General features: G+C 42.9%; 1 protein-coding gene across 9 annotated transcripts in view; it reads right to left on the minus strand.

Moving 5' to 3' along the window:
* The window catches only part of LOC117355504 (A-kinase anchor protein 5-like), a 114,055-nt gene that overhangs the window by 56,272 nt on the left and 44,701 nt on the right, over positions 1 to 13,082 (minus strand). For 7 of the 9 annotated variants that reach the window (XM_033934173.1, XM_033934177.1, XM_033934174.1 and 4 more), the window contains one exon: positions 780 to 893. The exons of the other annotated variants lie outside the window; for them this stretch is intronic. In XM_033934173.1, the coding sequence (XP_033790064.1) occupies positions 780 to 893 (114 nt within the window). The remainder of the gene's footprint in view (positions 1 to 779; positions 894 to 13,082) is intronic. 9 annotated transcript variants of the gene reach the window in all.

Genomic DNA, 13,082 nt, shown 5'->3' on the forward strand with positions numbered 1-13,082 from the left:
TTATTGTTTAAGTTCCAATTCTGCAAATGTTAGTCTTTGGTAACAGATCTGCAATTTTAATATCTACTCAGGTCTGCTCCACGTGCAAACACAAAAAAAGGACAAGAGAGGGCCAAAAGGTCCATTAAGTTTGTAGTGCCAGCTCAGCCATTCAGTAGACTAGGCAGGTGGCTAAGACAACAGTTTCTGAGGGACATTTCAGAGCAATACAGCAAGAGCAAAACAAAAGTTTCTTGTTTGCATTCAAACACCTCTACTGAAAGCTTGTTCCATATATCTATTATCCTCTTCTGAAGAAATGTTTCTTTGTTGCCCTGGTGTTTATCCCTTGGAGTCTTAGATCGACACACTTATTATAGAATTTTATAAAAGTTCCCTTCCATTTTAAACATTTGAGATGCCTATCTATATTATCCCCCTTTCTTTCTTCTCATCTACAATATCTTCTTTGGGATCATCTTTTTTTTATACATCCAAGCCATTGCTAAAATAAGTAATTTCTTTATTTATAACCACCAAACTTTTTCCTTCCTTTCTAAACACACTTCCAAAGTGTGTATTTTCTCTTATTTCCAATAAGCATCTATCCTTCCTACTGATTGTTCAAAATGCAGTTGTATGGTTTATCAATCTTTAGTGTTATTACATCTATGTAGCTCTCTTCTCAACATATAGTCCATGCTTCTTCTACTCATCTACAAGTGCCTTCACTCTGCAGCTCCACATTACTCTTCATTATGCAAAGTTTATCAGGGAAGTTGCTTCTTCTATCAGCATACCTATCTCCATCACGGCAGTATCCACAGCTTCTCCCATTTCCTCTTCTTTTGTTTCAGCATTTTCATTTATTATTTCACTGAGTATCTTAGCTACCATCGATTCTTCAATCTCACCTGAATACGGTAACAGTGGACAACAGACTATGATGCACATAAATGACAGTATTTATCCAAACTCAATTCACAATAAATGTTCTCATTCCAACCAATTGTAAAATTGTATAAGTTGGAGATCTACACAAAAGTAGTTGACTGAGTTAATTGTTTAGAAGTATCATAACACAACAAATTCTAACACCAGATTCTTGGTTAACTAAGTTTCAGTTCTGCAAATGTTAGTCTTTGGTAATAAATCTGCAATTTTACTTTCTATTCAGGTCTGCTTCACATGCAAACACAAAAACGACAACCAGAGAGGGCCAAAAGTTCCATCTAGTATGTAGAGCCAGCTCAACTATTAAGTAGACTAGGCAGGTGGTAAGGACAGCAGTTTCTGAGGGAATGAAAGAGCAATACAGTGAGATATAAACAATAGCTCCTGATAGCCACATAAACTCAAAGATCAATGAGCATGTACTTTACTTGCTCAGAGAACAAGCACTTTTGGAATAGCCTAATCTCTAATTAGAAAATGAATGGTATAAAAAGCAAAACTTAAATATGTTGCATTGTGTTTGTGTTGAGTGGTGCTTAGATAGCAACTCCAGCTGTGAAGAACCAAGGCAGGTACTGGTCAGACTTCCACAGCCTGTCTCCCATGATATGATATATGACAATTCAGTTTAGGTTGGGCTGGAGAGGGCTTTGACAGAAACTCCAGTAATTTGGATGCGAGGACAGTGCCAGGCATACTTTTATGAAATGTGCCCTGCAAATAATAAGATGGTTTGGATAGGCTGGAGTGTGCTTCAACAGCAACTCTAGTAGTTAGAATCTAAGGACAGTGCCAGGTGGACTTCTACGGTCTATGACCCATAAGTGCTAAAGAAAGACAATTTAATCATGAATTAATAATGAGTTGGACAAAGTGGATGGACTGTTATATCTTTATCTGCTGTCATTTACTATGTACTACTAGGGGCATTTTCAAAACACTAAGACGCCCAAAAACAGCATATTTTGGCAATTGGACGTCATAATCGCTAGGTTGTCCAAGTGCCAATTTACAAAACAGTTTTTCTGAATGTCTTTCAAGGTGCATCCTGGCCGTAGTGTGTCCAAAACTAAAGGAGGGCATACTGAAGGCATGATCTGGGTGAGCTCTGGGCATGCTTAGACTTGGACGTCTTGTGGCAATAATTGAATCTTTTCCAAGACGTCCTGGAGAAAACTTAGACACTCTGAATTAGACTTGTTTTAAAAGCATCTAAGTGCCAAGGATTTCCCCCAGGGATCACTGACCCAGTCCTACCCCCCAATAAATCTAAATGAAACACTGTCAAACCTGTCTGTAGAACAGCAGCACCTAGTATGGGAAATCTTAGTAGAGCATCACACCGGTGTCTTAAGTTGCTTGGTGAGTGGGCTAGTGAGCCATAGAGAGACAGACCCGGGCTCATAAGTTTCTCTAACCATAACATTTATGGTGGAAAGTATGAGCCCATCAAAATGCTAATATACTGCCATATAGGTGCTAACTACAGCCATAAGGGCTATTGGGGTGGTAGAAAGGTGGATAAAGTAGGTTTTGGGGGCTATTTTGGAGGGCTCACATTCATTATAAGGGGGTTATGGTGTGATGTACTTCTGACACCCTTTATGTGAAGTTTACAGCAGTCCCCTCTAAGGTGCCCACTGTTCTATTGGCATGTCAATGTTACCAGTTCATTACATTGCTCACTACACACACACACTGCCCCCTACATACAAATACTCTAGATTTGGATGTTTTGAATTTAGATGTTTTTGTGGTCGAAAATGGCAAACAAAGTTGAACGTCCTAAGGTTGGATGTCCTGGTGGTCAAGACATCTAGATAGGTGATTTTCAAAAAAAATTTGCACATCTTGCAGTGTTGCCAGTTTCAAAAGTGGCCATTTCTCCACCTCTGGATTTAGACATCTTGTGGGAAACATCCAAAATTGGACTTGAACGTCTAATGAAAAATGCCCTTAAACATGTTACTTTGTTATTTTGGTAAATGAATTTATAGGATTGTTTGGGGAGGTTAATCTATCATGATTGTTGAGCTTAATAATCAAAATCTCAATGTGGTGAATTTAGTGGCCTGAAGTATCATTTTTAAAGAGACAAATATTACCTGACAGCCCTTCAGCAATATCGTTTATAAAAATGTTAAAAAGAACAGGCCCAAGAACAGAACCTTGAGGCACACCACTGGTAACATCCCTTTCCTCAGAACAATCTCCATTGATCACTACTCTCTGTCGCCTTCCACTCAACCAGTTATTGACCCATAAATGCCAAAGGCAGACAATTTAATCATGAATTAATAATGAGAGTGACTGTTGGGCAGACTGGATAGACTATTAGGTTTTTATCTGCTGTCATTTACTACGTTATTAAGGGCATTTTCAAAACACTAAGATGTCAAATAAATGGCATAAATCAGAACTTGGATGTTCTAATCGTCAGGTTGACCATGTGCTGATTTTCTAAATCTTTTTTCTGGACATCTTTCAAGGTGTCCTAGCCACTGTGCATCCAAAAGTAAGTGTTGAAGATGTGCTTTAGGCATGCTTACATTATGTAACTTCCAGTTCAACTGGCAAACAAGTCCTTCCCCATCCAAACCCAAGGCGGAAAAAAGGATTAAAAAAACAATAGCCACTAGAGGCTTGGTAAACCCTGTGGAATTCTGGTCACATTACGACATCACATCTAACCCCGACCCCAACTCCTTCTCGTTAGATTCTTGGACCAACACGAGCACGCAAATATTAAACAAAATGGCCCCCATCAAATCAAGAAAAATGAGAAACAAAGATCTGGAAGGTTGGTTCGACGCTGAGCTAGGAACAATGAAACGGAAATTACGAAAACTAGAGAGACAATGGTTGAAATCAGGTGACAGTAAGGAGAGAGCAAACTGGAGACAAAAATTAAAAGATTACAAAAATCTAATTACAGAAAAACGCATTAATTTCTACGCACAAAAAATCGATTCACCAAACAACAACACCAGAAATCTTTTTAAACTAGTCAACAATCTCTACAACATACAGTCCAATCAGGTTTTCGTCTGGAGTTTAGCAAGGAAACAGTTATTGCCTCTCTACTAGATTCCCTCCACAGATTATTCCGTCAGGGTACAAGTGCTCTGGTCCTGCAATTCGACTTAAGTAATGCTTTCGACCTAGTCGATCATGACATCCTACTCGAATGTCTGGAGTCAATTGGCCTTTCGGGTAATGTCCTAAAATGGTTCCAGGGTTTTTAAGGAACGCTCATACCAAGTTTACAGTGACAATGATCATTCCTACTGCTGGGTCAACTCATTTGGAGTCACACAAGGTTCCCCTCTTTCCCCTACACTATTTAACATCTACTTAGCCCCTATGGGGAACTTACTGCAAAGCCTAAAAGTCAAATTTTACATTTATGCAGATGACATCACTTTAGTTTTTTCCCTAACAAACCTATCCCCTGAAACAAAGAGCCACCTGGCATTCATATTAAAGCAAATCGATCAATGGGATGGCCCAATTCAAACTGAAACTCAACTCAGAAAAAACCAAATTCTTCCTAGCGAGCCCGAATTACAAACTCAAAGACTCTTCAATTTCCTTGAATGGTCAAGTCTATCCTATTGTCAACTCCATAAAAATTCTGGGAGTTACCCTGGACCATCACCTTAATCTTGAAGCGCACACAGAGCTATTGATTAAAAAAGGCTTCTCGACTCTATGGAAACTAAGAACCGTCAGAAAGTACTTTGATGCAACCTCATTCCGTTTAGTGGTGCAAGCCTCCATACTAAACTTACTCGACTACTGCAACATCATTTATCTGGGATCTCTCAAGAAAACTATTCAAAGACTCCGAATCATCCAAAACTCAGCCGTCCAACTGATTTTTGACATTAAAAAATGGGATCACATAACCCCCTATTACCAGAAACTTAATTGGCTGCCCCTGGAGGCAAGAGTCTTGTTCAAATTTGCCTGTCTTTGTTTTAAATCTATACTTGGCTTGGCCCCCACATACCTGGTTGCACATTTCAACTTGGACTGCCCCAGCAGACCTACACGCAGAGTGCATATGTTCACCGATCCAACAATAAAGGCCTGCCGATACAAAAGATACCTAGACAGAACACTTGCTTTCCAAGCAGGCCAAATGAACAACTGGCTGAGCATCCTAATAACGCACGTTTCCTCCTATTTAAGCTTTAGAAAACTAGTAAAAACAAACTTGTTCAACCGATTTGTATCCTAATTGCTTCCTTTGCCCTATCGCTTTACTCCATATGATTTTTACCACGTTCTCTCATTTCCTCTCTGCTCTTGGCCTACTGGAATTGATGTCTGTCCAGTGCCCCACTCGCTGATTGTTTGCAGCAGACTCCTGCTCTCTTTTTCCTGTTTCCGCTGCATGTACTTTAATACCTTCTTGTACCTATCTTCGCTGATTGTCCAGCTCCTCTTATTGTGAACCGCCTTGAACTACTATGGCTTTGGTGGTATATAAGAATAAAATTATTATTATTATTATTAAGCATCTTGCTGCAATTATCAAACCTTTCCCAAGACGTCCTTGACAGAACTTAGATGTTATGAGTTAGACCTGTTTTAAAAGCATCTAAGTGCCAAGGATATTCCCCAGAGGTCACTGGTACATCTCCTACCCCTCAAAAATCTGAATTAAACAGTACATACCTTTCTGTAGAACAGTAGCACCTAGTATGGGAAATTCTAGTAGAGCATCACACAGGTATCTTAAGTAGACAAGTGAGTGGGATAGTGAGCCATAGAGAGGAGGACCCAGGCCCATAAGCCACTTTAACCATGACAATTATGGTGGAAAATGTGAGCCTATCACAATCCACTCAAATCTTGCTATACTGTCATATGGATGCTGCCTGTAGCTATAAGGGGAATTAGGGTGGTAGACAGGTGGGTATAGTAGGTTTTTGGTGAGTTTTTGAGGGCTCACCATACATTCTAAGGGGGTTATGGTGAGATGTACTTTTGGCACCATTTATGTGACGTTCACAGCTATGCCCTCTAAGGTGCTCCACTGCTCTGTCTATATGGCCAGTACATTACAATGCTGTCCCCCCCCCCCCCCCCCAAGGCCAAATGGTCTGGATTTGGACGTTTTGAACTTAAACGTTTTTGTGATCAAAAATGGTGAGCAAAGTTGGACATCCTAAGCACTCTACTGCACTCTACTGCTTAGACCTCTCTGACATCCTATATTTCACTCTATCCATCAGACGCCCTACCCTAACATACTATCTCTATCTCTCACTTACTCTCTCTCATCTATTATCTTTCACTTGTTCTCTCTCACATATTCATTGACTTTAATCAATCTTTCTCATTTACTCAGTTGCAGGCAGATCACACACATTACTTAAGTATGGCAGGGCGCACAAGAAGTGTGAAGACTGCAAGCAAGATTGGCATTCCCTACACAGAGGTGATCCGGGAGGTGACCTCAGCCTACACACAGACGGAGGAGAACGAAACACCGGGGAAGGAGGTCTCCGTGCAGACCGAGGCCATCCCGCGGCAGTTCAATACGGCCTCTACACAAACAGAGGAGGTCGTCCAACAGGAAGACATCATCATGCAGGAATTACAGAGCCTCAGGGAGGAGGTGAAACGCCTGAGAGACATTAGAGATGACGAGGCCTACATCGATGGATTAGTGCAGGAGCTGTCCCACATCACCGAACAGACCCGTGACAGGTCCCTCACTGAGACACCAGGGCCGTCGACGCCGAGTCCAACTGTCGGAATCCAGGAGATGGCTGGAGACACTGACTCCTGGCAGTTAGTGACCTCCTCCACAGGTAAACGTAGGAGAACTCCCCCCCCCATCTACAATTTCTTCACCTTCTTATTCTTTCTCTTACCAGGGTAGCTCCACTTCAACTCCACAACTCAACCTGAAGAACAGATTTCAGGTCTTGCAAGAAGGGACTATCGACGTGAAGCAGGAAGAGCCTACCAACGTTCAACAAATGACCCCATCTCCGGCCACAACAGATCGACCCCCCCAAAAGAAGCGCAGAGTAATAGTCATCGGGGATTCCATGCTGAGAGGCACCGAGGGACCAATATGCAGACCGGATATGCAGTCGAGGGAGGTCTGCTGCCTGCCAGGAGCCAGAATACGGGACGTGACCGCCAGACTTGATAGACTTCTCAGCCCCCGGGACCACTTTCCCATGCTGCTTATCCACGTCGGAACTAATGACACTGCCAGGAATGTGCCGGAGGACATAGCTAGAGACTTCGGAGCTCTGGGAGATAAGCTGAAGCAGTCAGGATCACAGGTAGTATTCTCCTCTATTCTTCCTGTTAGGGGCAAGGGAAGGGACAGAGACGAACGCATCCTGAAGACAAACGAATGGCTACAACGATGGTGCCGAGAAATGAACTTCGGATTCCTACATCATGGAGAGGCACTACAGGGACTCCAGGGACCAGACGGACTTCACCTGACCAGCAGAGGTAAGAACATCTTCGGACACCGTTTAGCCCGCCTACTTCGGAGGGCTTTAAACTAGGTAAGTCGGGGGAGGGTACCCACTTATATACCAGTGCAGTAAGAATCAATCCTGATGTGGTGATTCAAAACTGCGCTTCTAAGTCCGAGGTAAGTACCCTCACTGCTAAAGGTTCACTAGGAAACACTCTGAGTCAGATAGGAATCTCTGTACAAAGGTGTAATAAACGCACAGAGTGGAGAGCTATGTATGTCAACGCACATAGTTTAGGGAATAAATTTCTAGAACTGGAAACAGAAATTGTGAATGCCAACCTAGATGTGGTGGCAATATCAGAAACATGGTTCACGGACTCCCATGGGTGGGATACAACTATACCAGGATACAACCTGCTTCGACAAGACAGGAAGGGTAAGCTAGGAGGAGGGGTAGCAATTTACATCAAAGAGAACATCAGGGTAACCAGGATCACAGATGTTAAGTACACCGGGGAATCCATCTGGGTCAACCTAGCCAGAGGTGGAGAAAAGTGCTTGTACCTTGGTGTGGTATACAGACCTCCAAAACAAACAGAGGACAAGGATAACGAATTGATTGAAGACATTGAAAATATTACTCTACGGGGGGACGCTGTTCTGCTAGGGGACTTCAACATGCCCGATGTAGACTGGAACACACTATCAGCAACAACTTGTGGTAGCAGGAGGATTTTGACGTCCATGATGGGAGTACAGCTCAAACAAATGGTACTAGAGCCCACTAGGGCCGAGGCCATCCTAGACCTCATACTTACAAACGGCGAGAGTGTCTCGGAGGTCTCAGTGGGAGAAACGCTAGCTACCAGTGACCATAACATGGTATGGTTCAACCTCAGGAAAGGTTTCCCTAAATCACAAACCAAAACGAGGGTACTCAATTTCCGGGGCACTAATTTCGCACGTATGGGAGATTTCGTCCAGCAGACGCTGCAGGATCAAAAAGCAACTGATAATGTGGAAGCCATGTGGTCAAACCTGAAATTGACCCTACAAGAGGCAACTATCCGCTACATAAAATTGGTACATAAACAACAAAGAAACAAAAAACCCCGATGGTTCACTGAAGAGGTCTCGCACCTCGTCAAGGAGAAAAAAAGAGCATATCTTTCATACAAACGTACGGGAATAAGTGAAGCTAACACTGAATATAGGGCCGGGTCTGCAGCAGTCAAAACAGCAGTCAGGGAGGCCAAGCTTGCAGTGGAAGAAACTCTAGCAAAGAACATTAAGAAAGGGGACAAATCCTTCTTCAGGTACATTAGCGACAGGAAAAAAAAACACAAATGGAATAACACGCCTCAGAACACCGGACGGGAATTACGCGGAAACAGATTCCGATAAAGCCAAACTACTGAATGAATACTTCTGCTCGGTTTTTACCTGCGAGGCACCAGGGCAAGGGCCACATCTGGAAGCAATGTCAAGCGCGGAAGACCGATTTCAGAATTTTGAGTTCACACCAGCTGATGTCTACAGCGAATTGTCAAGACTCCAGGTGAGCAAAGCTATGGGTCCAGACGAATTGCACCCAAGAGTGCTCAGAGAGCTGTGTGAGGTCCTGGCGGAACCGTTAGCCATGCTCTTCAATCTCTCCCTAAAGAAGGGGAGGGTCCCCCAGGATTGGAAAACAGCGAATGTTGTTCCTCTGCATAAAAAGGGTTGCAGGGCAGAGGCTGCGAATTACCAACCAGTGAGTCTCACATCGATAGTATGTAAAATCATGGAAACACTAATTAAACGTAAGTTGGACACGATCTTGGATGAGGGGAATCTTAGGGATCCTAATCAACATGGATTCACTAAGGGTAGGTCGTGTCAATCCAACCTCATCAGCTTCTTTGATTGGGTAACAGGAAAGTTGGACTCAGGAGAGTCTCTGGACATAGTATATTTGGATTTCAGCAAAGCTTTTGACAGCGTCCCACACCGCAGGCTACTAAATAAGATGAAATCAATGGGGTTGGGCGAGACGATAACCGCATGGGTCAATGATTGGCTGAGTGGTAGACTTCAGAGGGTAATGGTCAATGGTACCCTTTCTGAAACATCAGAGGTAACCAGCGGAGTGCCGCAGGGCTCGGTCCTGGGTCCTCTCCTTTTTAACATATTCATAAGGGACTTGACACAAGGGCTACAGGGTAAAGCAACGTTATTCGCCGACGATGCAAAACTGTGCAACATAGTAAGTGAAAGCTTTTTACAGGATAGTATGACACAGGACCTTCGTACGTTGGAAAACTGGTCCTCGACATGGCAGCTAGGCTTCAATGCTATGAAATGTAAGGTCATGCACCTCGGTAGCAGAAATCCGTGCAGAACTTACACCCTAAATGGAGAAACATTATCCACGACCTCAGCAGAACGAGATTTGGGAGTAATCATCAGTGCAGACATGAAGGCTGCCAAGCAGGTAGAGAAGGCCACATCCAAGGCAAGGCAAATGATGGGATGTATCAAAAGAAGTTTCGTCAGTCGGAAACCAGAAGTCATAATGCCGCTGTACAGGACCATGGTGAGACCTCATCTGGAGTACTGTGTGCAGTTCTGGAGGCCACATTACCGTAAAGACGTGATTAGAATCGAGTCGGTTCAGCGGATGGCCACTAGGATGATCTTGGGGTTCAAGGGTCTCTCATACGAAGAGAGACTGAGCAGACTGCGGCTCTACACTCTAGAGGAACGCAGGGAGAGAGGGGACATGATTGAGACATTTAAATACATCACAGGACGGGTCGAGGTGGAAGATGTCATCCTCTTGCCCAGGGGACCCTCGACCACAAGAGGGCATCCGCTTAAACTCAGAGGAGGGAAGTTTAGTAGTGACACCAGGAAGTATTTTTTCACGGAAAGGGTGGTAGATCACTGGAATAAGCTTCCGGTGCAGGTGGTCGAGGCCACCGGCGTGCTTGACTTTAAAAGTAAATGGGACATGTACGTGGGATCCCTACATAGCACGAATCACTAACATCTAGACTTATCGGGGTGGGTTAGTAGAGTGGGCAGACTTGATGGGCTATGGCCCTTTTCTGCCGTCATCTTTCTATGTTTCTATGTTTCTATGGTTGTCCTGGCAACGAAGATGTCTAAGTAGGCAATAAAAAATTTGGACATCTTGCAGTGTTGCCAGTATCAAAATCGGCCGTTTCTCCACCTCTGACTTTGGACATCTTGCAGGAAGCATTCAAAGTCGTACTTAGATGTAATGTAATGTAATGTAATTTATTTCTTATATACCGCTACATCCGTTAGGTTCTAAGCGGTTTACAGAAAATATACATTAAGATTAGAAATAAGAAAGGTACTTGAAAAATTCCCTTACTGTCCCGAAGGCTCACAATCTAACTAAAGTACCTGGAGGGTAATAGAGAAGTGAAAAGTAGAGTTAGAGGAAAAATAAAAATAAAATAAACATTTTAACAAGACAGCATTGATCTAAATACTTTGGAAGGTAGAAGAGAGAAAGGAATAGAAGCATGATGAAGTGATGAAGTGGAGCAAGTAAGTTTAGGAGGAGCGATTGATGTTTCCAGAAAGGGCTTCTTCAGGGAAGAGACTTGGCCGACAGTCCCAGGATGCCTATGTCTCCTCCCCTGAGATGTTCTCCCATCCATGCATTCCCTCCCAGACACACTGCCCATGCCCCAGCCGCTCCAAGGAGGCTGCCCCAGATGAGGCCCACGGCGAATGCAGGATTCTCTCCTCTGTGGGAAAGCCACCCGGAGCCAACAGTCGATCTTCGTAGCGGATTGCAGGGGGGGAAGAGTTAACACTCTTAGTAGTATCGGGTCTGTGTGCTCTCGGTGGTTGTGGCTGGTCTCGTTGCTGCTTAGGTGTAAAAGCAGTTGATCTCCACTGCTGCTGATATTTAAAAGCATAAATAAATAGGAAACTGACTATAGTAATGAATACCAGTGGTGAGAGAGCAAATGCCGTCTGAAAAATGCTCAGAAAAAGTGAAACTCTAAAGGGGGGTGGATACCTCCCCTTGGTAAAAGAGTTTACCATCCAATCATTACATTTACTTTATGAAACATCACTCTCAAACCGTTGGTAAAAACTTCAATTTGTGTACAAAAAAATTTACTTAGTCGACAAAAAATTGTTCAAAAGTTGTTATACATAGAAAATCTCTTGCTAGGAAATCTCTTGCTTAATACAGAGAACCATGCACTTATCTGTGCAGACTTTAAAGACTGTAGGTGTAAGGGCTCTGGGGTCTCAACGTGGCCCCGTTTCGATAAACTGCTTCAGGAGACCCAATACAATACTGCACACTGGTATAAATGATATCTTCCCAAGAGATGATCTGAAAAATACAACAAAAATTATATCAGCCACAGCGCAAAAACTTTTATATGATGCGCTGAGGGTAAACTATACTACTTCTCGGCAGCCTAGGAGCAAGGAAGAAGCACTAAAAAACTTACGTACCGTTTGTCAAAACTGAAGGATCCAAACGACGGAGACCGCTCACATCCTCACCAATTTTATACTACAGTGAGGAGGAGGGGTGACCTCCGACGGAACGTAATGACGTCAGAAAAATGATGACGTCAAAGGTTAATGTCTGAAATGAAACACTGTCATTGTAAATAAAGAACTGTTGAAAAAACTGTTGACAAAACAGGGAAAAAACACATGGAAGAAACACTCCAATTCACAGGAACGCCACCCACTCAATCTCATTATTTAGTCCACTGGGGTGGAGCGTATTGAGCTCGAAGATCCACTTCTGTTCCTTACGCCAGAGGAGATTGGGTATATCACCCCCTCTAGTAGTGATAACTGTATCGAGTACTGAAAATCTCAAACTGGAAATATCATGTCGCTGTTGTATCCAATGTTGTACAAGGGGAGCTTCTTGTATGCCAGAGTTTATCCTGCTAATGTGCTCACCTATCCTGGTCTTAACACTGCGCACTGTACAGCCCACATACCTTAATCCACAGGGACATTGTATTATATACACAACTTGTTTTGTGTTGCAATCTGAAGCTGTATGACTGAATTTTCTTTTGGTGACCAAGTTTGGCGAAGTGTTTTACAAACAGATTAAAGGAACCGCCATGGGAGCCAAAATGGCTCCATCTATCGCCTGCCTCTATGTATCCAGATTTGAAAAAAATTTTTTGTATCCCTCAATTTATTGGCAACATTTGACATTTTGGAAACGGTATATAGATGATATCCTTGGTATATGGACAGGCACAGCAGAAGAATTGGATCAATTTTTAGGATGGTTGAATAGCTGTGACGTTAATTTACAGTTTACCTTACATAAAGATTATCATCAAGTACCTTTTCTGGACATTAATATTCAGTTGAGTAATGGGAGTTTTCAAACAAGCATTTACCGAAAGCCTACCGATCGTAACAATCTTCTCCAATATGAGAGTTTTCATCCGAAGCATTTAAGGGATAATATCCCAGCAGGTCAATTCTTGAGGCTCCGTAGACTGTGTACTTCCACACAGGATTATATCGTTAAAGCAGAAGCCATGAAAGCCAGGTTTGAAGAAAAGGGTTATCCCGTCTCTGTGATTAAGAAAGCATACAAGAGGGGTTTGTATGCTAACCGTTCTTTATTGTTAGAATCACAACCCAAAAGCGATGATCACTCTTTAGT

Source organism: Geotrypetes seraphini, chromosome 2 (assembly GCF_902459505.1).
Source record: "Geotrypetes seraphini chromosome 2, aGeoSer1.1, whole genome shotgun sequence".
In the NCBI taxonomy this organism is placed as follows: domain Eukaryota; kingdom Metazoa; phylum Chordata; class Amphibia; order Gymnophiona; family Dermophiidae; genus Geotrypetes; species Geotrypetes seraphini.